Genomic DNA, 19,412 nt, shown 5'->3' on the forward strand with positions numbered 1-19,412 from the left:
TGAGAGGTGACTGGATCATGGGGGTGGTTTCCTCCATACTGTTCTCGTGATAGAGTTCTCACAAGATCTTACGGTTTAACACTTCACTTTTGTGCTCTCGCCTGCCACCCTGTAAGACGTGCCTTGCTTCCCCTTCCACCATAATTTTAAGTTTCCTGATGTCTCCCCAGCCATGTGGAACTATGAGTCAATTAAAATCTCTTTTCTTAATTACCCAGTCTCAGGTAGTTCTTTATAGCAGTGTGAAAACAGACTAATACAATGGGTTAGAATCAGCATTAGGGGCGGGGCACTGTGGCTCACGCCTGTAATCCTAGCACTTTGGGAGGCCAAGGCAGGCAGATTACTTGAGATCAGGAGTTCAAGACCAGGCTGGCCAACATGCTGAAAACCCGTCTCTACTAAAATTACAAAAATTAGCCGGGCGTGATGGTGCACACCTGCAGTCCCAGCTACTCAGAAGGCTGAGGCAGGGGAATCGCTCGAACCTGGGAGGCAGAGGTTGCAGTGAGCTAAGATCATGCTGCTGCATTCCTGCCTGGACAACAAAGCAAGACCTTGTCTCAAAAAAAAAAAAAAAAGAGATCAGCATTAGGAAAAAAAAGTAAACGACTATACAATAGGACTGTATTACCTGTAGTACGGTTGTTTCATGAAGCTTTTTCCAGAGGTGAGTATATATGTATGTAGTGATATATAAAATACATTTTTTGCCCTTCCTCTACTCTGAAGGGATTTTTTTTTTTTACTGTGAACTGTAGTCAAAAACCTTTGAAAGCCACTGCTGTTGAGAAAACAATGATTCTCAACCTTCAGTGTTGTAAGAATGTGAATTCTTGAGCCCTACAAAAACCAAGTTTCTGAGAAGAGTTCAGGAATCTGTGTGTGTATATAATATATATTATATATATGTATATATGTATTTATATATGTATGTGTGTGTATATATATATATATGGTTTTGAGATGGGAGTTTGGCTCTTGTTGCCCAGGCTGGAGTGCAATGGCACAACCTCAGCTCACTGCAACCTCCACCTCCCAAGTAGCTGGGATTACAGGCACCAGCCACCAGGCCTGGCTAATTTTTTTGTATTTAGTAGACGGGGTTTCACCATGTTGGTCAGGCTTGTCTCAAACTCCTGACCTCAGGTGATCTACCTGCCTCAGCCTCCCAAAGTGCTGAGATCACAGGAATGAGCCACTGCACCTGGTCTTTTTTTTTTTTTTTTTTTTTTTGAGACAGAGTCTCGCTCTGTCGCCCAGGCTGGAGTGCAGTGGCGCAATCTCGGCTCACTGCAAGCTCCGCCTCCCGGGTTCACGCCATTCTCCTGCCTCAGCCTCTCCGAGTAGCTGGGACTACAGGCGCCCGCCACCACGCCCGGCTAATTTTTTGTATTTTTAGTAGAGACGGGGTTTCACTGTGGTCTCGATCTCCTGACCTCATGATCCGCCCGCCTCGGCCTCCCAAAGTGCTGGGATTACAAGCGTGAGCCACCGCGCCCGGCCTTTTTTTTTTTTTCTTTAGAGAGGGTCTTACTCTGTCACCCAGGGTAGAGTGTAGTGATGTGATCATGACTCACTGCAGCCTGAAATTCCTGGGCTCAAGTGATCCTCACCCCTCAGCCTCTTGAGTAGCTGGGACTACAGGTGCCAGGACCCAACTCATCCAGTGTTTTCCTATACTTGGGAAGGAGGGGGTTGGAATGCCCACAGGTGGTACAAATTTTTTTTTTTTTTTGGTGGTGGTAAGAAATGATTTGAAAAAGCATAGTTAATGTCACTATACTGTTGTATTGAGGAGAAATCTTATTTAAATAATGTCAAAGAGGGACACTGGGTTTTTTCTACCTGAAAAACAGGCAGAAGAGGCACAAGTATTAACACTTATTTTTGCTCACCTAGCAGCAGGGACCATGTATCCATTTGGTTCAATGCTATGCTTCAGGTAGGTAAGCACTCAAATATTAAATGAACTCCTTGTCTTCTTTTCTTCACCAGCAAAGAATGATGCTCACATCACAGAATAAAACCTCTTAAATTTAAGCTTACCACAGAATACCAAGAGTATACTCAATTATTACATAATATTTACAATACTTTAAACAGCTCCTACTATCTATGCTGAGTGATTTACATATACTACCTTTAATTTCTGAAAATAACCCTGTAAGGTAGGTGTTAAACCTATTTTACACAAGATCTGAGGCCCAGAGAGACTGGCTGACTTGCCCACCTTCTCACCCAGGTAGTCAGTGGCAGTGTTGCTGTCTGTGTCCAATCTGAGCAACAAGCTGGTCTCAAGGGCCAGACACTAGCAATATAGAGTAAGACATGGCCCTGTGACTGAGATTACAGAATGTCCGCTACAAAGTACATACACCTTCCATTTTAAGAAATGTTTTTCCTTTAATTATAATTCAGGAGCTACTTGGGTGTTCGTCTGTATTTAGGATTTACTCAATTGTTGACAAGTAAAGGCCAACTCCATTTTGATGATTCCCAGCCTTCCTTGGGGATTTGGGGGAAAGGGGCTAGAAGGATAATCAGTGAAAGTGCACCCTCCTCTGGAGTTTGCCTGAGTGGCCACCCTGAGAGTAACAACCATTGCACAACTATTTCCTAATGTCAGGGGTGGAAGGGGAACCAGGTGGCAGTTATAGGCTCTTCATAAAACACAAGCCTACACTATCTGCCAGGGACCATTCTGAGCACTTTATCCCACATTCCTGCAAGGCATTTGAGATGCTTAAATTTAAAAATTTTTTTATTTCTTATCTTTTTGAGACGAAGTCTCGTTCTGTCGTCCAGACTGGAGTGCAGTGGCACGATGTCGGCTCACTGCAAGCTCCGCCTCCCAGGTTCACACGATTCTCCTGCCTCAGCCTCCCGAGTAGCTGGGACTACTGGCGCCCACCACCATGCCCGGCTAATTTTTTGTATTTTTAGTAGAGATGGGGTTTCACCATGTTAGCCAGGATAGTCTCGATCTCCTGACCTTGTGATCCACCCACCTCAGCCTCCCAAAGTGTTGGGATTACAGGCATGAGCCACCGCGCCTGGCCTAAATTTTTGATTTTAATTAATTTAGAGACAGGGTCTTGCCTGGTTGCCCAGTGATTCGATCATGGCTCACTGCAGCCTCAAACTCCTAGGTTCAAGGGATCCTCCTGCCTCAGCCTCAAACTCAAGTAATTAGGACTACAGGTGCATGCCACCACACCTGGCTAATTTTTGTAGAGTCAGGGTCTCACTGGCTAGTCTCAAACTCCTGGACTCAATCCATCCTCCTGCCTCTGCCTCCCAAAGTGCTGGGACTATAGGTGTGAGCCACCATGCCCTATTTTTTTTTTTTTTTTGAGACAGGGTCTCCCTCTGTTGCCCAGACAGGAGTGCAGTGGCATGATCCAGCTCATTGCAACCTTCACTTCTCCGGCTCAAGCAATCCTCTCACCTCAGCCTGAGTAGCTGGGACTACAGGTGCACAACACCACTCCCGTGGGGTTTCTCCATGTTGCCCAGGCTGGTCTTGAATTCCTACACTCAAGTGATCTGCCCACCTAGGCCTCCCAAAGTGCTGAGACTGCAGGCATGAGCCACTGTGCCTGGCCTATTTTTTTACTGATACAAAATAGACGTACATATTTTGGAGTATATGTGATATTCTGATACATTCGTACAATGTGTAATGATCAAATCAGGGTAACTGGGATATCTATTACCTTAAACATTTATCTTTCTTTATGCTGGTAACATTAGAATTATTCTCTATTTTATGGCATGAACCCAGGAGGCGGAGCTTGCAGTGAGCCGAGATCGCGCCACTGCACTGCAGCCTGGGTGACAGAGCAAGATTCCGTCTCAAAAAAAAAAGAAGTATTATTCTGTATTTTAAAATACAAATCATTAACTAGTCACCCTATTGATCTATCAAACACTAGGTCTTATTTCCTCTAACTATATTTCTATACCCATTAATCAACCTCTCTTCATCCCCCCTACCCTTAAATTCCAAACTCTGTGCTCTTAACCACTATGATACGCCATGTCACGTTTGAACGGAACCGATTTTTAAAGCAAAAAATAAAGCACTGTGTTCCAGAGACAGTCATCAGAGCATTTCAAAAGAGTTGAGTCATGTTATCAAAGCAATACGTTCAGCAGGGTAATTGACAGGGTCTAGAATTTCATTTGTGCCTATTGTTGAATGCCTTTGCCTTTCAAGCTCCTTTTAGATTCCAGGTAACTACTTACACACTTATTGCATAAAAAATTACCAATCTTAGGCTGAGCCAGGTGGACCACGAGGTCAGGAGTTCGAGACCAGCCTGGCCAACACAGTGAAACCCCGTCTCTACCAAAAATACAAAAATTAGCTGGGCGTGGTGGCGGACACCTATAATCCCAGCTACTCGGGAGGCTGAGGCAAGAGAATAGCTTGAACCCGGGAGGCAGAGGCTGCAGTGAGCTGAGATTGCGCCACTGCACTCCAGCCTGGGTGACAGAACTAGACTCCATCTCAGAAAAAAAAAAAAGTATCAATCTTGACAAAAGGTAATTACAAAACTTCCTAAAATCGTTAAAGGTCAACTGATATCATCACACATCATCAGTTTGGTTCACTGATTTGTGAAAACAAACCATCTGTACTTGTTTCCTAAGCTTTCCTGCATCTGTCACCTTAAGCAGAGTCAAGTTCAGTTCTCCTGGTGCCCTCCAGGTGCCTTAGGCTGGATTCCCCTCTGACAACCACACTGTGGTTTCCATAACAAGCAGCTCCGACTAGTTCTGTATCCCCAGGCACTAGCTTGGTCCTCAGTGGCTGGCAGCTTATACTGTGTGTGGGTGGTTTCTGGGCCAGAGTACCTAGAAGGCTTGGGCCTTAACCCTTCAGGACTCAGTTGCCTTTGGCAGACTACTCATTCTGGTCTTCAACCACCAGTTGGCTGGAGCACCTCAGCATTTGCATTGAGTTTAGTGGTTAGGACTAGCCAGTGTTAAACTGCAAGAAAAGGAAGCTTAAGCACACAATTTAGAAGATAAAGGGTTATACGCAAAAATCCAACATGCTCCGTCCACTTTAGAAGGCCAGACTGTAACTTGCCAGGTTTCTTGCCCATGGTCGTAACGCTAGCAGGGAAAGCAGAACCAAAATCAGAACACGGATAACTAGCCTTGGCAACACAGTGAGACCCCTTCTCTACCAAAAAAAAAAAAAAAAAAAAAAAAATTTGGGCATGCTGGCAGGCAACTGTAGTCCCAGCTACTTGGGAGATCGAGGTAGAAGGATCACTTGAGCCCAGGAGGTTGAGGCTGAAGTGAGTCATGATGGTACCACTGCACTCCAGCGTATGACAGTGGAAGACCCTGTCTCAAAAACAAATGAAGATGGATAAGCTTTTTCCTGTTTAGTGTTCTTTCCACAATACCACACCACTGAACAGCTCAAGATACCTTGCAAGGACCTTAAAGGTACTCATTGGACAGAGGGCAAGACAGCAGGATAAAAGAGCCTCTATTGGACAGTTTAATGAAACTGACATTCCTGACATTTAGTGCCAGCTACATAATTATGTCCCACACATTTCCAAAATGAAATATTGTATAGCCACTGCAATGTACTGAGAACGCAACTGTTAAAGGGAAAAAGTAAAAACACCTCCCAACTATGTTTAAAAGAAAAAAAAGCCTTAGCTGTGTTTACTATTCGGTGTTTCAAACAGTAAAAGAGAACCACTGTTGCCTCAGTATTGTAATTATTGTGTATAATTTTTTATCAATTTTTTTTTTCTGAGACAAGGTCCACTCCCAGACTTTCATGGGTAGCAGCTGAAGAAACAAGAAAAATAACCACAGTAAGAACTTCGTAAGAACTGAATGTATTAAGGAAACCTCCTTGAGTTATCATGCCCTTCCTGCTTTTTTTGGCCACTACCTCTACACTTTAGTATGCATACAAATCACCCGCAGATCTTGTTAAATTAGATTCTAATTCAGTAGGTCTGAGGTAGGGCCCACGAGTTTTAACAAACTCCCAGGCGATCCTATCTACCCACTTGGTACAAGCTCAACCACAAATGACAGTGCTTTAGATACCAGTAGGACATTTGTTTGCAAGTCAAGCTTCTAGCCAGAATAGGGGCAAGCTGTCTAGCTACTGGGTAGGTGTCTGTCTTTAGTGGTTCCAGTCCTCCCGATGTTTCATGACCTACCCAAAATCTCAATGCTATTTAGAGCTAGGACTAAAACCTGGTTAGCTCTTTGAACTCCCAACAGTGCTTTTTCCACTGGGTCAGGAGCACAGCAGTTTTGTTTTTAATGGGAAGTCAACTGAGTACACAAACAATACACAAGGACCAAATGAAGGCTCAGCAGGTTTATATTGTTAAAATTGAGAGACTTTCTACATTTTGTATTTCTGAAATGCTTTATTTAGATGAAACCAGCATTTGTTCTCCGCACCCAGCACTAATTAACTATCCATTCACCAAATCTGTTCTTAAACATGTTTATGGCATGTTATTTAATTCAGAAGTTAGTAAAAAACAAATATGGGCCGGGCGCGGTGGCTCACGCTTGTAATCCCAGCACTTTGGGAGGCCGAGGCGGGCGGATCACGAGGTCAGGAGATCGAGACCATGGTGAAACCCCGTCTCTACTAAAAATACAAAAAATTAGCCGGGCGTGGTGGCGGGCGCCTGTAGTCCCAGCTACTCGGAGAGGCTGAGGCAGGAGAATGGCATGAACCCGGGAGGCGGAGTTTGCAGTGAGCCGAGATAGTGCCACTGCACTCCAGCCTGGGTGACAGAGCAAGACTCCGTCTCAAAAAAAAAAAAAACAAAAAACAAAAAACAAATATGGTTCCCCCCTATAAAAATGAAGATGAATTTTAAGAATGAGACTCCTTCACCCCATTTGAGGTGGGGGCCCTGGCCCTATAGTAAAAGATTGAGAAATGAAAGCACATATTTTAAATGAAATAAAAAGTATATGGCAACACGTTCCATGATTCTCCCCTTTCACCAACTAGAGCTCATCTTATGGGGTAAAGTAACTTTATTTTCATTTAAAAATGAGGCACACCAAATAATCTATTTCCAGGTTTCAAAATACCTACAAAAGCAGCAAATTTGAGAACCTCTGAACAGCAATAAATGGGTGGCCCAAGGATAACTGAACTCTAATTAGTCACAAATTAGTAATTATCTAACTGAATTAACATGTGCTCCAAAATTTAAACCTGAAATTGAAAATGATGAACCAATGGCCAAGTATTGTTGTCAGAAAAATGATGGCTTTTGCCAGGTGCAGTGGCTCACGCCTGTAATCCCAACACTTTGGGAGGCTGAGTTCAAGACCAGCCTGGCCAACATGGTGAAACCCCATCTCTAAAAAAAAAACACTAGCCGGGCGTGGTGGTGGATGGCTGTAATCCTAATTACTCGAGAGGCCGAGATGGGAGGATTGCTTGAACCCAGGAGGCAGAGGTTGCAGAGATCATGCCACTGCACACTCCAGCCTGGGTGACAAAGAGAGACTCTGTCTCAAAAAAAAAAAAAAAAACAAACAAACAAAAATGATGGCTTTTGAGCATCGACTTCAGTTAGATATAGAAAATCACTACAGGGGCTGGGCACGATGGCTCATGCCTGTAATCCCAGCACTTTGGGAGGCCGAGGCGGGTGGATCACAAGGTCAGAAGATCGATACCTTCCTGGCTAACACGGTGAAACCCCATCTCTAATAAAAATTAAAAAAATTAGCCGGGCATGGTGGCGGGTTCCTCTAGTCCCAGCTACTCGGGAGGATGAGGCAGAACAGCGTGAACCCAGAGGCAGAGCTTGCAGTGAGATTGCGCCACTGCACTCCAGCCCGGGCAACAGAGCAAGACTCGTCTCAAAAAAAAAAAAAAAAGACAGTCACCACAGGGTAAGTATTTTCATTTTTGCACCAAAGGGAAGCAAGCTAGCAGAAGTAACATTTCTCATATACCCAAACACAAAAACGAAACCTCTTTTGAGCATTACGTGCCTGGTGCTAGTCTGAGCATTTTGTAAGTATTAAATAATTTAATCCTCTGAGAGATATTACTATTATTGCCTCCTGATACAGATAAGGAAACTGAGGCAGATTAACAACTCACCCAAGGTAACAGTTAAAGGAGAGGGCTGGAAATGGAAATGCCCTCTTATCTGCACATACTGCGTCCCAAGAACCTTATATTCTCGTTGTAAAAGAAACCTGAGCCTGAACAGTTAAGTCTAAATTTAATCTCAACCATCACACAAAAGCCTGTCACTCTTTCATGACACATCAATGCTGATAAAATTTCTAGTACAGAACAGAATCACTGAATAGCAGGGAGCCTCCTGGAACACAGGAGCACTGCACCCTGCTTAATCAAGGCTCTAAATTCAAACCCCAACATCAACCAAACCCTCCCCTCTAAATGGGGCTACTGCACATCAACCAAGGTGTGGCAAGCACAGGCAATGAATGCTATGAAGCTTGGACTTGGATCTGCCAGGAAATACTGGCATCCAATCAGAGGATGATAGGGTTGTTACCAGCTACTCCCATCGAAGCTTTAAGTGGCTTGAGGTCCAAGGACTTGAATATGGCCAGGATCCTTTCACAGAACACACAACAGAATTGCACATTTCACTGAAAACTTTTTATTGGTCTTTTGGATAGAAACGGGAATTTATTTGCCAGGAAGGATGATCCCATCATACTGAAAGAGAAGAGATTTAATTTTTTCAGAACAGGAGGCAACAGCAGAGATTGCAGCAATGGCTAACTTTTGAGATTTCAAATCTGACTGATACATGAACTTGGGCTCTGAATCCTATCCTTTTCTGGACTAAATAGGAAGCTGGCTGGTTATTACACTGTGCTGAACTGCACTATCATCTGAGAAAGGGGGCTCCTGTTAAAGCCATATTCCTCCCCTTCCATCTACCCCCATTCATGGTGACGGGGAGAAGGCCTAGTTCTGCATGTTCTTTTAAACCATCATCCCTGGAAGCCCCTGATTTGTCAAGGTGCCCAATATTCTAACTTTAAAGAAGATACCCAGCAAATATTACTATATTTTGCATCCCCAAATCCCAACTCCATTCACCAACACCACATTCCACCACTTCACTTGAGATAAATCAGCTTTACCTTCTGCTGGAACCAGCGCATGGCCTCCTCTTTGCTGATTCTGTGTTTGGCCCCAATGCAGCCTGTCCTGCGCTTCTTGTCTGCGATGCTGAAACCTGGCCTACCCAGCACCTGTCCCAGGAATAACCAACAGTCACCTAGCCAGCTCAGAGTCAAGAGCAGATGGACAAGACTCACACATTACAGACAGATCTTCAAAGAGTCACTTGGCAGCCCAGTGGATTCTGGAGCAAGACCCATGATCTGTGTCTAACAAAGCTGCCACCAGCATCCCACACAACACACAGCCATACTATAGGTTTGCTTTGGAGGCTGGAACTTTCAGCACCCCCCTAACCCAGCCTATCTTCCAGTGGTGCTGAGGATTCTCCATTACTGCTCCCAAATCTCCAAACATTTTTCTTTTTAAAATAACATTTAAAAATCTATTGCCACACCAGCAGTGTAGAAAACATACAACTCTGAGAAGCACAAATATACATATTTTCTTCCTTCTGCTTCAGCTCAAAAGTGCTTCCCAAAGGTGTGCTGTTCCTCCAACATCCTGTGAGTATCCAATTCTTATTACTTGTCTGTCTAATGAGGGTGCCACCATCTTTCAGGTTCCACACTAGTCAGGACATCTGATTTAGACTATTCAGTTTTATTGTTGGACCAAAACACGGCAGTAACACAAAAGGTCATTTCTATGTTAAAACCCCCTTCCTGAGCAAACCACCGCATCATCCAAAGCTGTTTCTATAGGAAGAAGCAGGGGAAGAACAGCCTCAGTGCAGCCAACCAACCCACAGGCCAAATGTGGCACCAGCACTGCCTCTCTCCAAAGTTTCAAATCACTGGCTGGAGGGAACAGTTTCCTTCATCCACCTTTAAGCCATGTGGGTGCTTTACAGATCCTCGACTGCAAGCTCCCCAACAGCAGGGATCTTGTCCATCTTGTTCAGTGCTGCACCCCTACATTTGCCACAAATGAGGCACATTTCCCCAAGGGGGAGGAGAACACAAAGGCAGACAATATTCAAAGCTGCAACTCAACATGTGAACACCAACATACCACATATGAAATAAAGATTCCCCTCTGCTCACAGACCAGGAGCAGGAAAAGATTAAATATTCTTACCACATAGAAGTCCAGGCCGTAGATACCAATGCTTGGGTCGTATTTGATACCCAGATCGATGTGTTCCTGGATCCCAAAACCAAAGTTTCCAGTATCTGAGAAGTTGTTTTTTCTTAACTCATACTCCCGCACCTGTGGAGAAAAATGCAGCAATTAACATTCCTTGTCTTCAACTCCCTCCCACCCTCAAGTAACTATTAATAGCTCAGCCTCCAACGTGCACCACAGAGCAAACACAAGTCAATGAAACTTGGCGGGGAACACAACCTGACTTCCTCACTATACCCCGACTATAGATTCACACCCCAACTACCCAGTATGACAGTATGACCTCTCCCAGCTTCCAAAGAGCAGAGAGAAACCCAGAGAAAGCAGAGGCATGAAATGATTCCCAAGCATCCTTTTTCTTTTTTTTTGAGACAAGAGTCTCACTCTGTGGCCTAAGCTGGAGTGCAGTGGCACGATCTCAGCTCACTGCAACCTCTACCTCCCGGGTTCTAGCAATTCTTGTGCCTCAGCTTCCCGAGTAGCTGGGACTACAGGCGCCCGCCACCAAGCCCGGCTAATTTTTATATTTTTAGTAGAGATGGTGTTTCACCATGTTGGCCAGGATGGTCTCGAACTCCTGGCCACAAGTGATCCATCCGCCTTGGCCTCCCAAAGTGTTGGGATTACAGGCATTGAGCCACCGTGCCCGGCCTCAAGCATCTTTTAAACCACCAAGAATAGTTTAACCCTGCTGATTGTAGAAAAAGCCTTTTAGAAGCTTAAGTAAATAAATATCAAGGCACCAAAGAACAGAACATTAAATGTAACTTATCTGCATGTGTTACTAAGGGAGTGCTGATCAGTATCACTCCATTAGGAGATTAGGCTCACCTTTAGACCCTTCTCCAAGATTTCCTCTGCCTTGGCCCCTCGAACTGTGCAGTGGACAGCAATCTTTTCATTTCTCCGGATGCCAAAGGATCTGACAGTGTATCTAGCTGCAGGAAGGGGGTAACAAAAGAGTCAGATGCCATCATACCCCCACTAAACTCACCTCTTTCCCAGAACACCATCTCCATGACTTAAAGAGACATTAAGTATTCATCCACACTCTTTTAAGTCGTGGTGTTCTAATTAGTGTCGCCCACATCTATTAATAAGATTTCATCCACAGCACAGATTTTCCCATTTCTAAACATCCAGCCATCCTTCAGCAGTTAAGGACAGTCATAATGCCGAAGTTCCAGGAAGGGCAAGTTCACAACCAGAATAGGCCAAAGAAGCCACTAGTAAGATTATCATGTTCCAAAGGAAATAAAGCATTACTGACAACATCTAGTATTTGCTGAAACCTTATTGTACTGTTATCCATATTTTACAGGTGAGGTTTTGAGAGGTTTATTAACTTGCCAAATATCAGAGTTGGTAACAAAAAGCAGAAGCGGAATCCAAAGACTTGCCATATTTCACTATCCTAAAGCAACTGCACATGTACAACTCATTTTATCTTCCACAATTATAAAGTATTACCCTCTTTATGCAAACAAAAAAGCAGAGGTCCAGAGAGCGCCGTCAGACCAGCAAGTGGTGAAGCCATCACTCAAACCCAGGCAATCCGTATACAACTTTTGAGATAGGGTCAACCAGGCTGGAGTGCAATGGCACTATCATAGGCCACTGAAGCCTCATGCTCCTGTACAGCCCTGTTCTTAATGCAGCCTATATAACCCTAACTGCTAATCAGATCTAATGATCTTTACTTTGTTCCTGACATTTCCACTCTCTCTCATATCCTAATTACTTGGGAAAATCTTTACTTGGGCTAATCTTAGCTTAAGATCTGCTCATATAAAATCTGGTGTTCCAATCCCACATGCCATCTTGGAAAAAAAAAAAGACACTTCTTGGTCGGCTCATGAATTTAATGCTTTAAGTGACGCCGACTGTCACTTTCTAAACAGACTCGACAGCAGGTAAATCAAGAAACAACCAGGCGACCCAAGCGGGCAAGCCTTGTATGTCCTTGTCACTACTCACCTTTGGAAAACACAGGGGTCTGCCCTGTGAGCTGCTCCAACACCTTGGCTGCTCGGGTCAGTCTGTCTCCACTCTCCCCAACACAGATGTTGAGACAGAGCTTGCGGATGCGAAGTTCCCGCATGGGGTTCTCCTTTTCACCTTGATCCTGCTGCAACAGGGAAGAGCAGCAGTCAATACACTCAGAGCTGAGAGTCCTGAGTTTTACTACTTTCTATCTGCACAGCATTTTTATTTCTGCTCATCCCAAATCGTAACCAAGACCCTAGATGTTTAAAAGGTATCACCGTGTTTGGGAGGCATCAAGGGAAGAAGTCAGCTCAGGACCTATTCTTCCTCCACGAACGGAACGGGTGAAGAGAAAACTCAGGACAGGTATTGAGTGTTAAAAGACACGGACACTGAGCTCGAACCCTAAGAGGCTCAGGGTAACGAAGAGCGCCTCCATTGTAAGGCCAACTAAGGAGAATAAGCGAGGGAACAGAACTTAATTGCTCAGTTAACAGGAAACACGTGGTTATGCGACGTCCAGCATCCCATTCGGAAGCTGTCTAAAGGCCGGCGCCTTCCCTAAGCAGAGCAACTGGCTAAGGTTTCCTAGCACCGAGCAAGTCTCAAGTCCCCGGGACCAGGAAAAGGCCTGGACCCCCTGCCTCAAAACTCTCCATTCACCCCATCTGCCCTCGCTGCAGCCTCCTAGCCGTGCTTCTGAGCACTCCGGGCAACTGCCCGGAGCCGCTCCTAAAACGATGGCAGGGAAAGTGACAGAATTCAACTCTGCGTCCTTGGCTCGAACGGCTCTACCAGTTTTGGGCCGGCAAGCATTGCGGGCTCCATATTCCTCGGGCTGCGGGTGAAGTAGCCCCCGCAGGCTCGGCCTGCCATGGATGGCGACGGATAAAGGAGAGCTAATCCAGGTCCCAGCTACTCACCGCCATGATGGAGAGCAGGAAGAGAAAGCGGAGCTTCCGGCCCAAGGGCCTTATGGGCCAGGAGGCGGGCTCTTTTCCCAGGCTAACTACAGAGATGAAGAAGAGGAAGAGAGGCACATTTGGCGGAGCAGTGCAGCGTCGGCTTCTCCCTTGTGGGTAGTGCTAGCAACTGCAGGCGACGCTGGCTGAAGACCGGGATTTGGGTTTTCCAAAAATAGTTTTTGAAAGCTCCCGAATCGCACGTCCTTGAGTTTCCGGACCTTGAGGACGTTCTCTCCTCCCAGTGTCAGGAGCTGGTGGTCCTTGTGTGATGAGACCGCCAAAACTACATTAAATCAATCATGCAAATTATGACGCAAATTTATTCTGTAACAATGTAAACAAATAGAATTTTTTTTTTTTTTTTTTTTTTTTGAGACGGAGCCTCGCTCTGTCACCCAGGCTGGAGTGCAGTGGCGCGATATCGGCTCACTGCAACCTCTGCCTCCCGGGTTCAAGCGATTCTCCTGCCTCAGCCTCCCAAGTAGCTGGGATTACAGGCACGCACCACCGTACCTGTCTAATTTGTTTGTATTTTTAGTAGAGATGGGGTTTCACCATGTTGGTCGGGGTGGTCTGGAACTCCTGACCTCAAATGATCCACCCGCCTTGGCCTCCCAAAGTGCTGGGATTACAGGCATGAGCCACCACACCGGGCACAAATAGAATTTATACAAGCGGAAAGGAGTGGTGGCTTAAGAGTCCTGAGCTTGAAGACAGGCAGATGTGGTCCTGTCTCGACCAGCTAGTAGCTATGTGACCTTGGGCAAGTTACTACAGGCTGCGTATTCCTAATCTGAAAAGCCTGGGACCAGACGGTTTTTAGATTTGGGATTTTTCCGGATTATGGAATATTTGCATAAACATAATGAGATATCTTGGGGATGGGACCCACGTCTGAACATGAAATTAATTTATGTTCCATATACACCTTATACACATAGTCTGAAGGTAATTTTATACAATATTTTAAGTAAGTTTGTGCATGAAACAAAGTTTGTGTACATTGAACCATCAGAAAGCAAAGGTGTCACTATCTCAGCCACCCTTGTGGACAATCTCTGGTTGGTTGGCCTAACCATTTTTCCAGACTGTAAATGTATATGCTACTGATAAGCAATACTTTCTTACGCTTATTCACATATAAGTACTTAACAGCGGCCGGGCGCGGTGGCTCACGCCTGTAATCCCAGCACTTTGGGAGACCGAGACGGGCGGAACGCGAGGTCAGGAAATCGAGGCCATCCTGGCTAACATGGTGAAACCCCGTCTCTACTAAAAATACAAAAAAAAAAAAAAAAAAAAAAAAATTAGCCTGGCGTGGTGGCGGGCGCCTGCAGTCCCAGCTACTCTGGAGGCTGAGGCAGGAGAATGGCGCGAACCTGGGAGGCGGAGCTTGCAGTGAGCCGAGGTTGCGCCACTGCACTCCAGCCTAGGCGACAGAGCGAGACTCCGTCTCAAAAATAAAAAATAAAAAGTAAGTTCTTAACAGCAAAATATATGCTATGTCATTAATACAGTGAAAAAGTAATGTGTTTGGGGCAACTAAGCAGCAGAGGAGCATCACCGGAAAACCTGGATCAGCTGTGAAACAACAGCGACCCCCCCCCACCCGCCCCGCGCCGCCCGCTCCGCCAACCAGGCCAGGCGCTGTGGCTCACACTTGTAATCCCAGCGCTTTGGGAGGCTAAGGCGGGTGGATCACTTAAGGTCATGAGTTCGAGACCAGCCTGGCCAACAGGTTGAAAACCCGTCTGTACTAAAAATACAAAAATTAACCGGGCCTCGTGGTGCATGCCTGTAATCCGAGCTACTCGGAAGGCTGAGGCAGGAGAATCGCTTGAACAGGGGAGAAGAAGCTTGCAGTGAGCCGAGATCACGCCACTGCACTCCAGCCTGGGTGATGGAGCGAGACCCTGTCTCAAAACAAACAAATAAACAAACAAAAAACAGCGACCACAAGTGGCAGGCTTTCAGTCTCCACCTATGATGCAGTGTTTTGATTAAAAGATTACTGTACACTGTATTTTTTTTTAAGGTGAGAAGAAACATCAGAAGCAGTTGAGGGAGCAGGAAGTGGGTCCCCTAGGGAAAAGGAGGCATTCTCCTGGATGGCTTTTTAAAATGTTTTCTCCAGAGTCATCTGCCCTTTTTTTTTGTTTTGTTTTGTGGCAGGGTCTTGCTCTGTTGCCCAGGCTGGAGTGCAGTGATGTGATCTTGGCTCACTGCAGCCACGACCTCCTGGGCTCACATGATCCTCCCACCTCAGCCTCCCATGTAGCTGGGACCACAGGTGCACACTACCATGCCCAGCTAATTTTTTAAATTTTTTGTAGAGATGGGGTCTTGCCATTTTGCCCAGGCTGGTCTCCAACTCCTGGACTCTAGCGATCCTCCCACCTTTGCCTTCCAAAGTGCTGGGATTACAGGCACGAACTGCCACACCAGGCCTCATCTGCCTTGTTACCAATGGTTTTTGTCTTAGACATGATTTTGTTATGAATGCATTCTGCTCTTGTCCCTCAGTAAGCTCATCATGCATTTTCTTTTTTCTTTCTTTCTTTTTTTTTTTTTTTGAGATGGAATCTCACTCTGTTGCCCAGGCTGGAGTGCAGTAGCTCCATCTCGGCTCACTGCAACCTCCGCCTCCTGGGTTCAAGCAATTCTCCTGCCTCAGCCTCCTGAGTAGCTGGGATTACAGGCATCCACCACCATGCCTGGCTAATTTTTGTATTTTTTTTTTAGTAGAGACAGGATTTCACTATGTTGGCCAGGCTGGTCTCAAACTCCTGACCTCAAGTGATCCACCCGCCTCAGCCTCCCAAAGTGCTGGGATTACAGGCATGAGCCACTGCACCTGGCCCACAAATCTTTAAAAATGTAACATCATGTCTCGTCTTAAATTTCTGCAACCAGCCAGGTGCAGTGGCTCATACCTGTAATCCTGACAGTTTGGGAGGCCAAAGTGAGAGGGTTGCTTGAGCCTAGGAGTTTACGACCAGCCTGGGCAACATGGCAAGACCCTGTCTCTACAAAAAATTTATTAGCCCGGCATGATGGTGTATGTGTGTGTGTTCCCAGCTACTTGGGAGGCTGAGGTGGGAGGATCGCTTGAGCCTAGGAGGCTGAGTCTGCAGTGAGCCATATTTATGTCACTGCACTCCAGCCTGGGTGATAGAGTGAGACCCTGTCCCCACACCCCAAAAAATTCTGCAATCAGCCTGTTGAATATTCAGTTTCCTTAAATTTTCTGTTCATCGTGATAGATCTTGCTTGTTTCACCTTCAGTATACCATTAAGCGTCACATATTGGATGGATCCATCAGTGCAATGCTGATGGATCTACTCTTTCTTTTCTTTTCTTTTTTGCTGAGACAGAGTCTTGCTCTGTCATCCAGGCTGGAATGCAGTGGAATGATCTCAAGTCACTGCAACCTCCATCTCCCGGGTTCAAGAAATTCTCCTGCCTCAGCCTCCTGAGTAGCTGGGATTACAGGCACCTGCCACCACGCCCGGCTAATTTTGTAGTTTTAGTAGAGATGGGGTTTCACCATATTGGCCAGCTGGTCTTGAACACCTGACCTCAAGTGATCCACCCACCTCAGCCTCCCAAAGTTCTGGGACTACAGGTGTGAGCCATCGTGCCCAGACAGATGGATCTATTCTTTCAATACACAATGAAGATCTTCATTTTTTTTTTGCTTTATGCATTGTTTTTCTCTTTTTCATTAACTTCTGTTCATCATTTTCAGCATATAGAACTTCACCAGTTTATCCTTCTGTTTCTTTCTTTCTTTTTTTTTTTTGAGATGGATTCTGGCTCTTGTTGTCCAGGCTGGAGTGTAGAGGCGCGATCTCGGCTCACTGCAACCTCTGCCTCCCAGGTTTCAATTCTCTTGCCTCAGCAATTCCCTCGCCTCAGCCTCCTGAGTAGCTGGGATTACAGGCGCCTGCCACCACACACGGCTAATTTTTTTGTACTCTTCTTTTTTTTCTTTTTTTGAGACAGAGTCTCCCTCTGTTGCCCAGGCTGGAGTACAGTGGCACAATCTCGGCTCACTGCAACCTCCGCCTCCTGGGTTCACGCAATTCTCCTGCCTCAGCCTCCCAAGTAGCTGGGACTACAGGCATGCACCACCACACCCAGCTAGTTTTTTTGTACTTTTAGTAGAGACGGGGTTTCACCATGTTGGCCAGGCTGGTCTCGAACTCCTGACCTCAGGTGATCCGCCTACCTCGGCCTCCCAAAGTGCTGGGATTACAGGCATGAGCGACTGCACCCGGCCATCCTTCTGTTTTATTAGGTCATCTACGGTGTTTATGCCAATGCCATACTCTTCTGTAGGATATTTCACACCTACACTTCTGTCCCATTTCTCCAGCAACTTGACTTTCTGTGCTATAAACATAACTGCTTCCTCTTTTTCTTTTTCCTTTTTTTTTTTTTTTTTGAGATGGAGTCTCGCTCTGTCGCCCAGGCTGGAGTGCAGTGGTGCCATATAGGCTCATTGCAACCTCTGCCCCACCAAGTTTAAGCAATTCTCCTGCCTCAGCCTCCTGAGTAGCTGGGATTACAGGCGTGTGCCACCACGCACGCTGGCTAATTTTTTGTATTATTATTATTATTATTATTTTTGTAGAGACAGGGTTTTGCCATGTTGGCCAGGCTGGTCTCGAACTCCTGACCTCAGGTGATCCACCTGCTGGGATTACAGGCGTGAGCCACCACAGCCGACTGAAATATTTCTTTACTGTGAAGACAAATGACTGCTCAAATAGGATGAAAGGCAGAATGAAAGGTAACTGACTTTACCTTTAATTGCTTTAGTGGCTAAGAGACCACATAAAGGGCATAAACCTACCCCAGTGTTATCAGACCTAATTTTTCTTTTCTTTTTTTTTTTTTTTTTTGAGATGGAGTCTCGCTCTGTCGCCGAGGCTGGAGTGCAGTGGTGCGATCTCAGCTCACTTCAAGCTCCGCCTCCCAGGTTCACGCCATTCTCCTGCCTCAGCCTCCCCAGTAGCTGGGACTACAGGCGCCTGTCACCACGCCCGGCTAATTTTTTGTATTTTTAGTAGAGACGGGGTTTCGCCGTGTTAGCCAGGATGGTCTTGATCTCCTGACCTTGAGATCCACCCGCCTCAGCCTCCCAAAGTGCTGGGATTACAGGTGTGAGCCACTGTGCCCGGCCTGTCAGACCTAATTTTTTAATGGTGTCTCGAATTTCATGAAAGCATTATTCAGGCTAAATCCAGACCTTTTGCGACTGGATTTAGCCCATGGGTCCCATTTTGTTCTCTGTTTGGGCTATCTACTTCTGACCTCCTATTTCCAATCAGAGCCAAGCCTTTGCCCAGGATGGGAAGGGTGGAGAGGGTAGGGAGGATAGAGGAGGGGAAGGAGAGGCCCCACCTGGGAGAGATGTCTTCAGGTTCACCAAGAAGCCTGCTTGGTTGAGGGTGGTCAAGGTCATGATGAGAAAACAAGATGACTGAGATGATGCAGTCACAGCCCCCATAGATCACAGCCAAGACCAATAGGGCAGGGGGAAATAGTGGACCAAGGGACAATCCTGTCCAGGTGAGACACTCTTTTCCCTCCTTCCTTCAGTCCTCCCCGACTTCTCCTCCCAGTCATTATCCTCCATCCCCACTCCTGCCCTTCCCCCTCCTCCCTCTCCCTCTCTGTTTCTTCTTCCCACCTTCCCCTCTTCTGCAGGGATTCACCAGAAGAACCCAGACTTAGGAGGCTGGCTAGTTGAGTGAGCCACCTGGCCTCTTTCTGTCTCAGTTTACTCATTAAGAGAATGGGGTGGCCAGGTGTGGTGGCTCAGGCCTGAAATCCCAGCACTTTGGGAGGCCGAGGCGGGCGGATCACCTGAGATCAGGAGTTCAAGCCAGCCTGGCCAACATGGTGAAACCCCATCTCTACTAAAAATACAAAATTAGCCGGATGTGGTGGCACACACCTGTAGCTCCAGCTACTCGGGAGGCTGAGGCAGGAGAATCGCTTGAACCCGGGAGGCAGAGGTTGCAGTGAGCCGAGATTGCGCCATTACACTCTAGCCTGGGTGACAGAGTGAGACTTTGTCTCAAAAAAAAAAAAAAAAAATTGATTCTTCAGTCACAAC

The 19,412-nt window shown here is 46.1% G+C and overlaps 1 protein-coding gene across 3 annotated transcripts; it reads right to left on the minus strand.

Moving 5' to 3' along the window:
* Nucleotides 1-8,656: 8,656 nt before the first annotated feature.
* RPL11 (ribosomal protein L11) lies at nucleotides 8,657-13,566 on the minus strand. Of its 3 annotated transcripts, none has more exons than XM_055261633.2 (6): nucleotides 13,243-13,566; nucleotides 12,311-12,461; nucleotides 11,165-11,271; nucleotides 10,286-10,417; nucleotides 9,166-9,276; nucleotides 8,657-8,731 (listed from the first exon to the last, which is right to left on the minus strand). In XM_055261633.2, the coding sequence occupies exons 1-6, from the start codon at nucleotides 13,246-13,248 to the stop codon at nucleotides 8,702-8,704; spliced, it is 537 nt and encodes a 178-aa protein (XP_055117608.1). In that variant the 5' UTR covers nucleotides 13,249-13,566; the 3' UTR covers nucleotides 8,657-8,701. The 3 variants fall into 3 exon arrangements, with proteins under 3 accessions (XP_055117608.1, XP_055117606.1, XP_055117607.1); XM_055261631.2 differs by having other exon boundaries at nucleotides 13,115-13,264; XM_055261632.1 differs by lacking the exon at nucleotides 13,243-13,566 and adding an exon at nucleotides 12,964-12,993.
* Nucleotides 13,567-19,412: the final 5,846 nt, after the last annotated feature.

This window comes from Symphalangus syndactylus, chromosome 22 (assembly GCF_028878055.3).
Source record: "Symphalangus syndactylus isolate Jambi chromosome 22, NHGRI_mSymSyn1-v2.1_pri, whole genome shotgun sequence".
Lineage (NCBI taxonomy): Eukaryota > Metazoa > Chordata > Mammalia > Primates > Hylobatidae > Symphalangus > Symphalangus syndactylus.

Coding starts and splice junctions, on each gene's coding strand:
- RPL11 (XM_055261631.2), bottom strand. CDS start 13,195: ATGGCAGGCCGAGCCTGCGGGGGCTACTTCACCCGCAGCCCGAGGAAT. Junction 12,462..13,114: donor TGCTTGCCGGCCCAAAACTG/GTAGAGCCGTTC, acceptor TCCCTGTTGCAG/CAGGATCAAGGTGAAAAGGA. Junction 10,418..11,164: donor TCTTGGAGAAGGGTCTAAAG/GTGAGCCTAATC, acceptor TTTTCTCCACAG/GTGCGGGAGTATGAGTTAAG.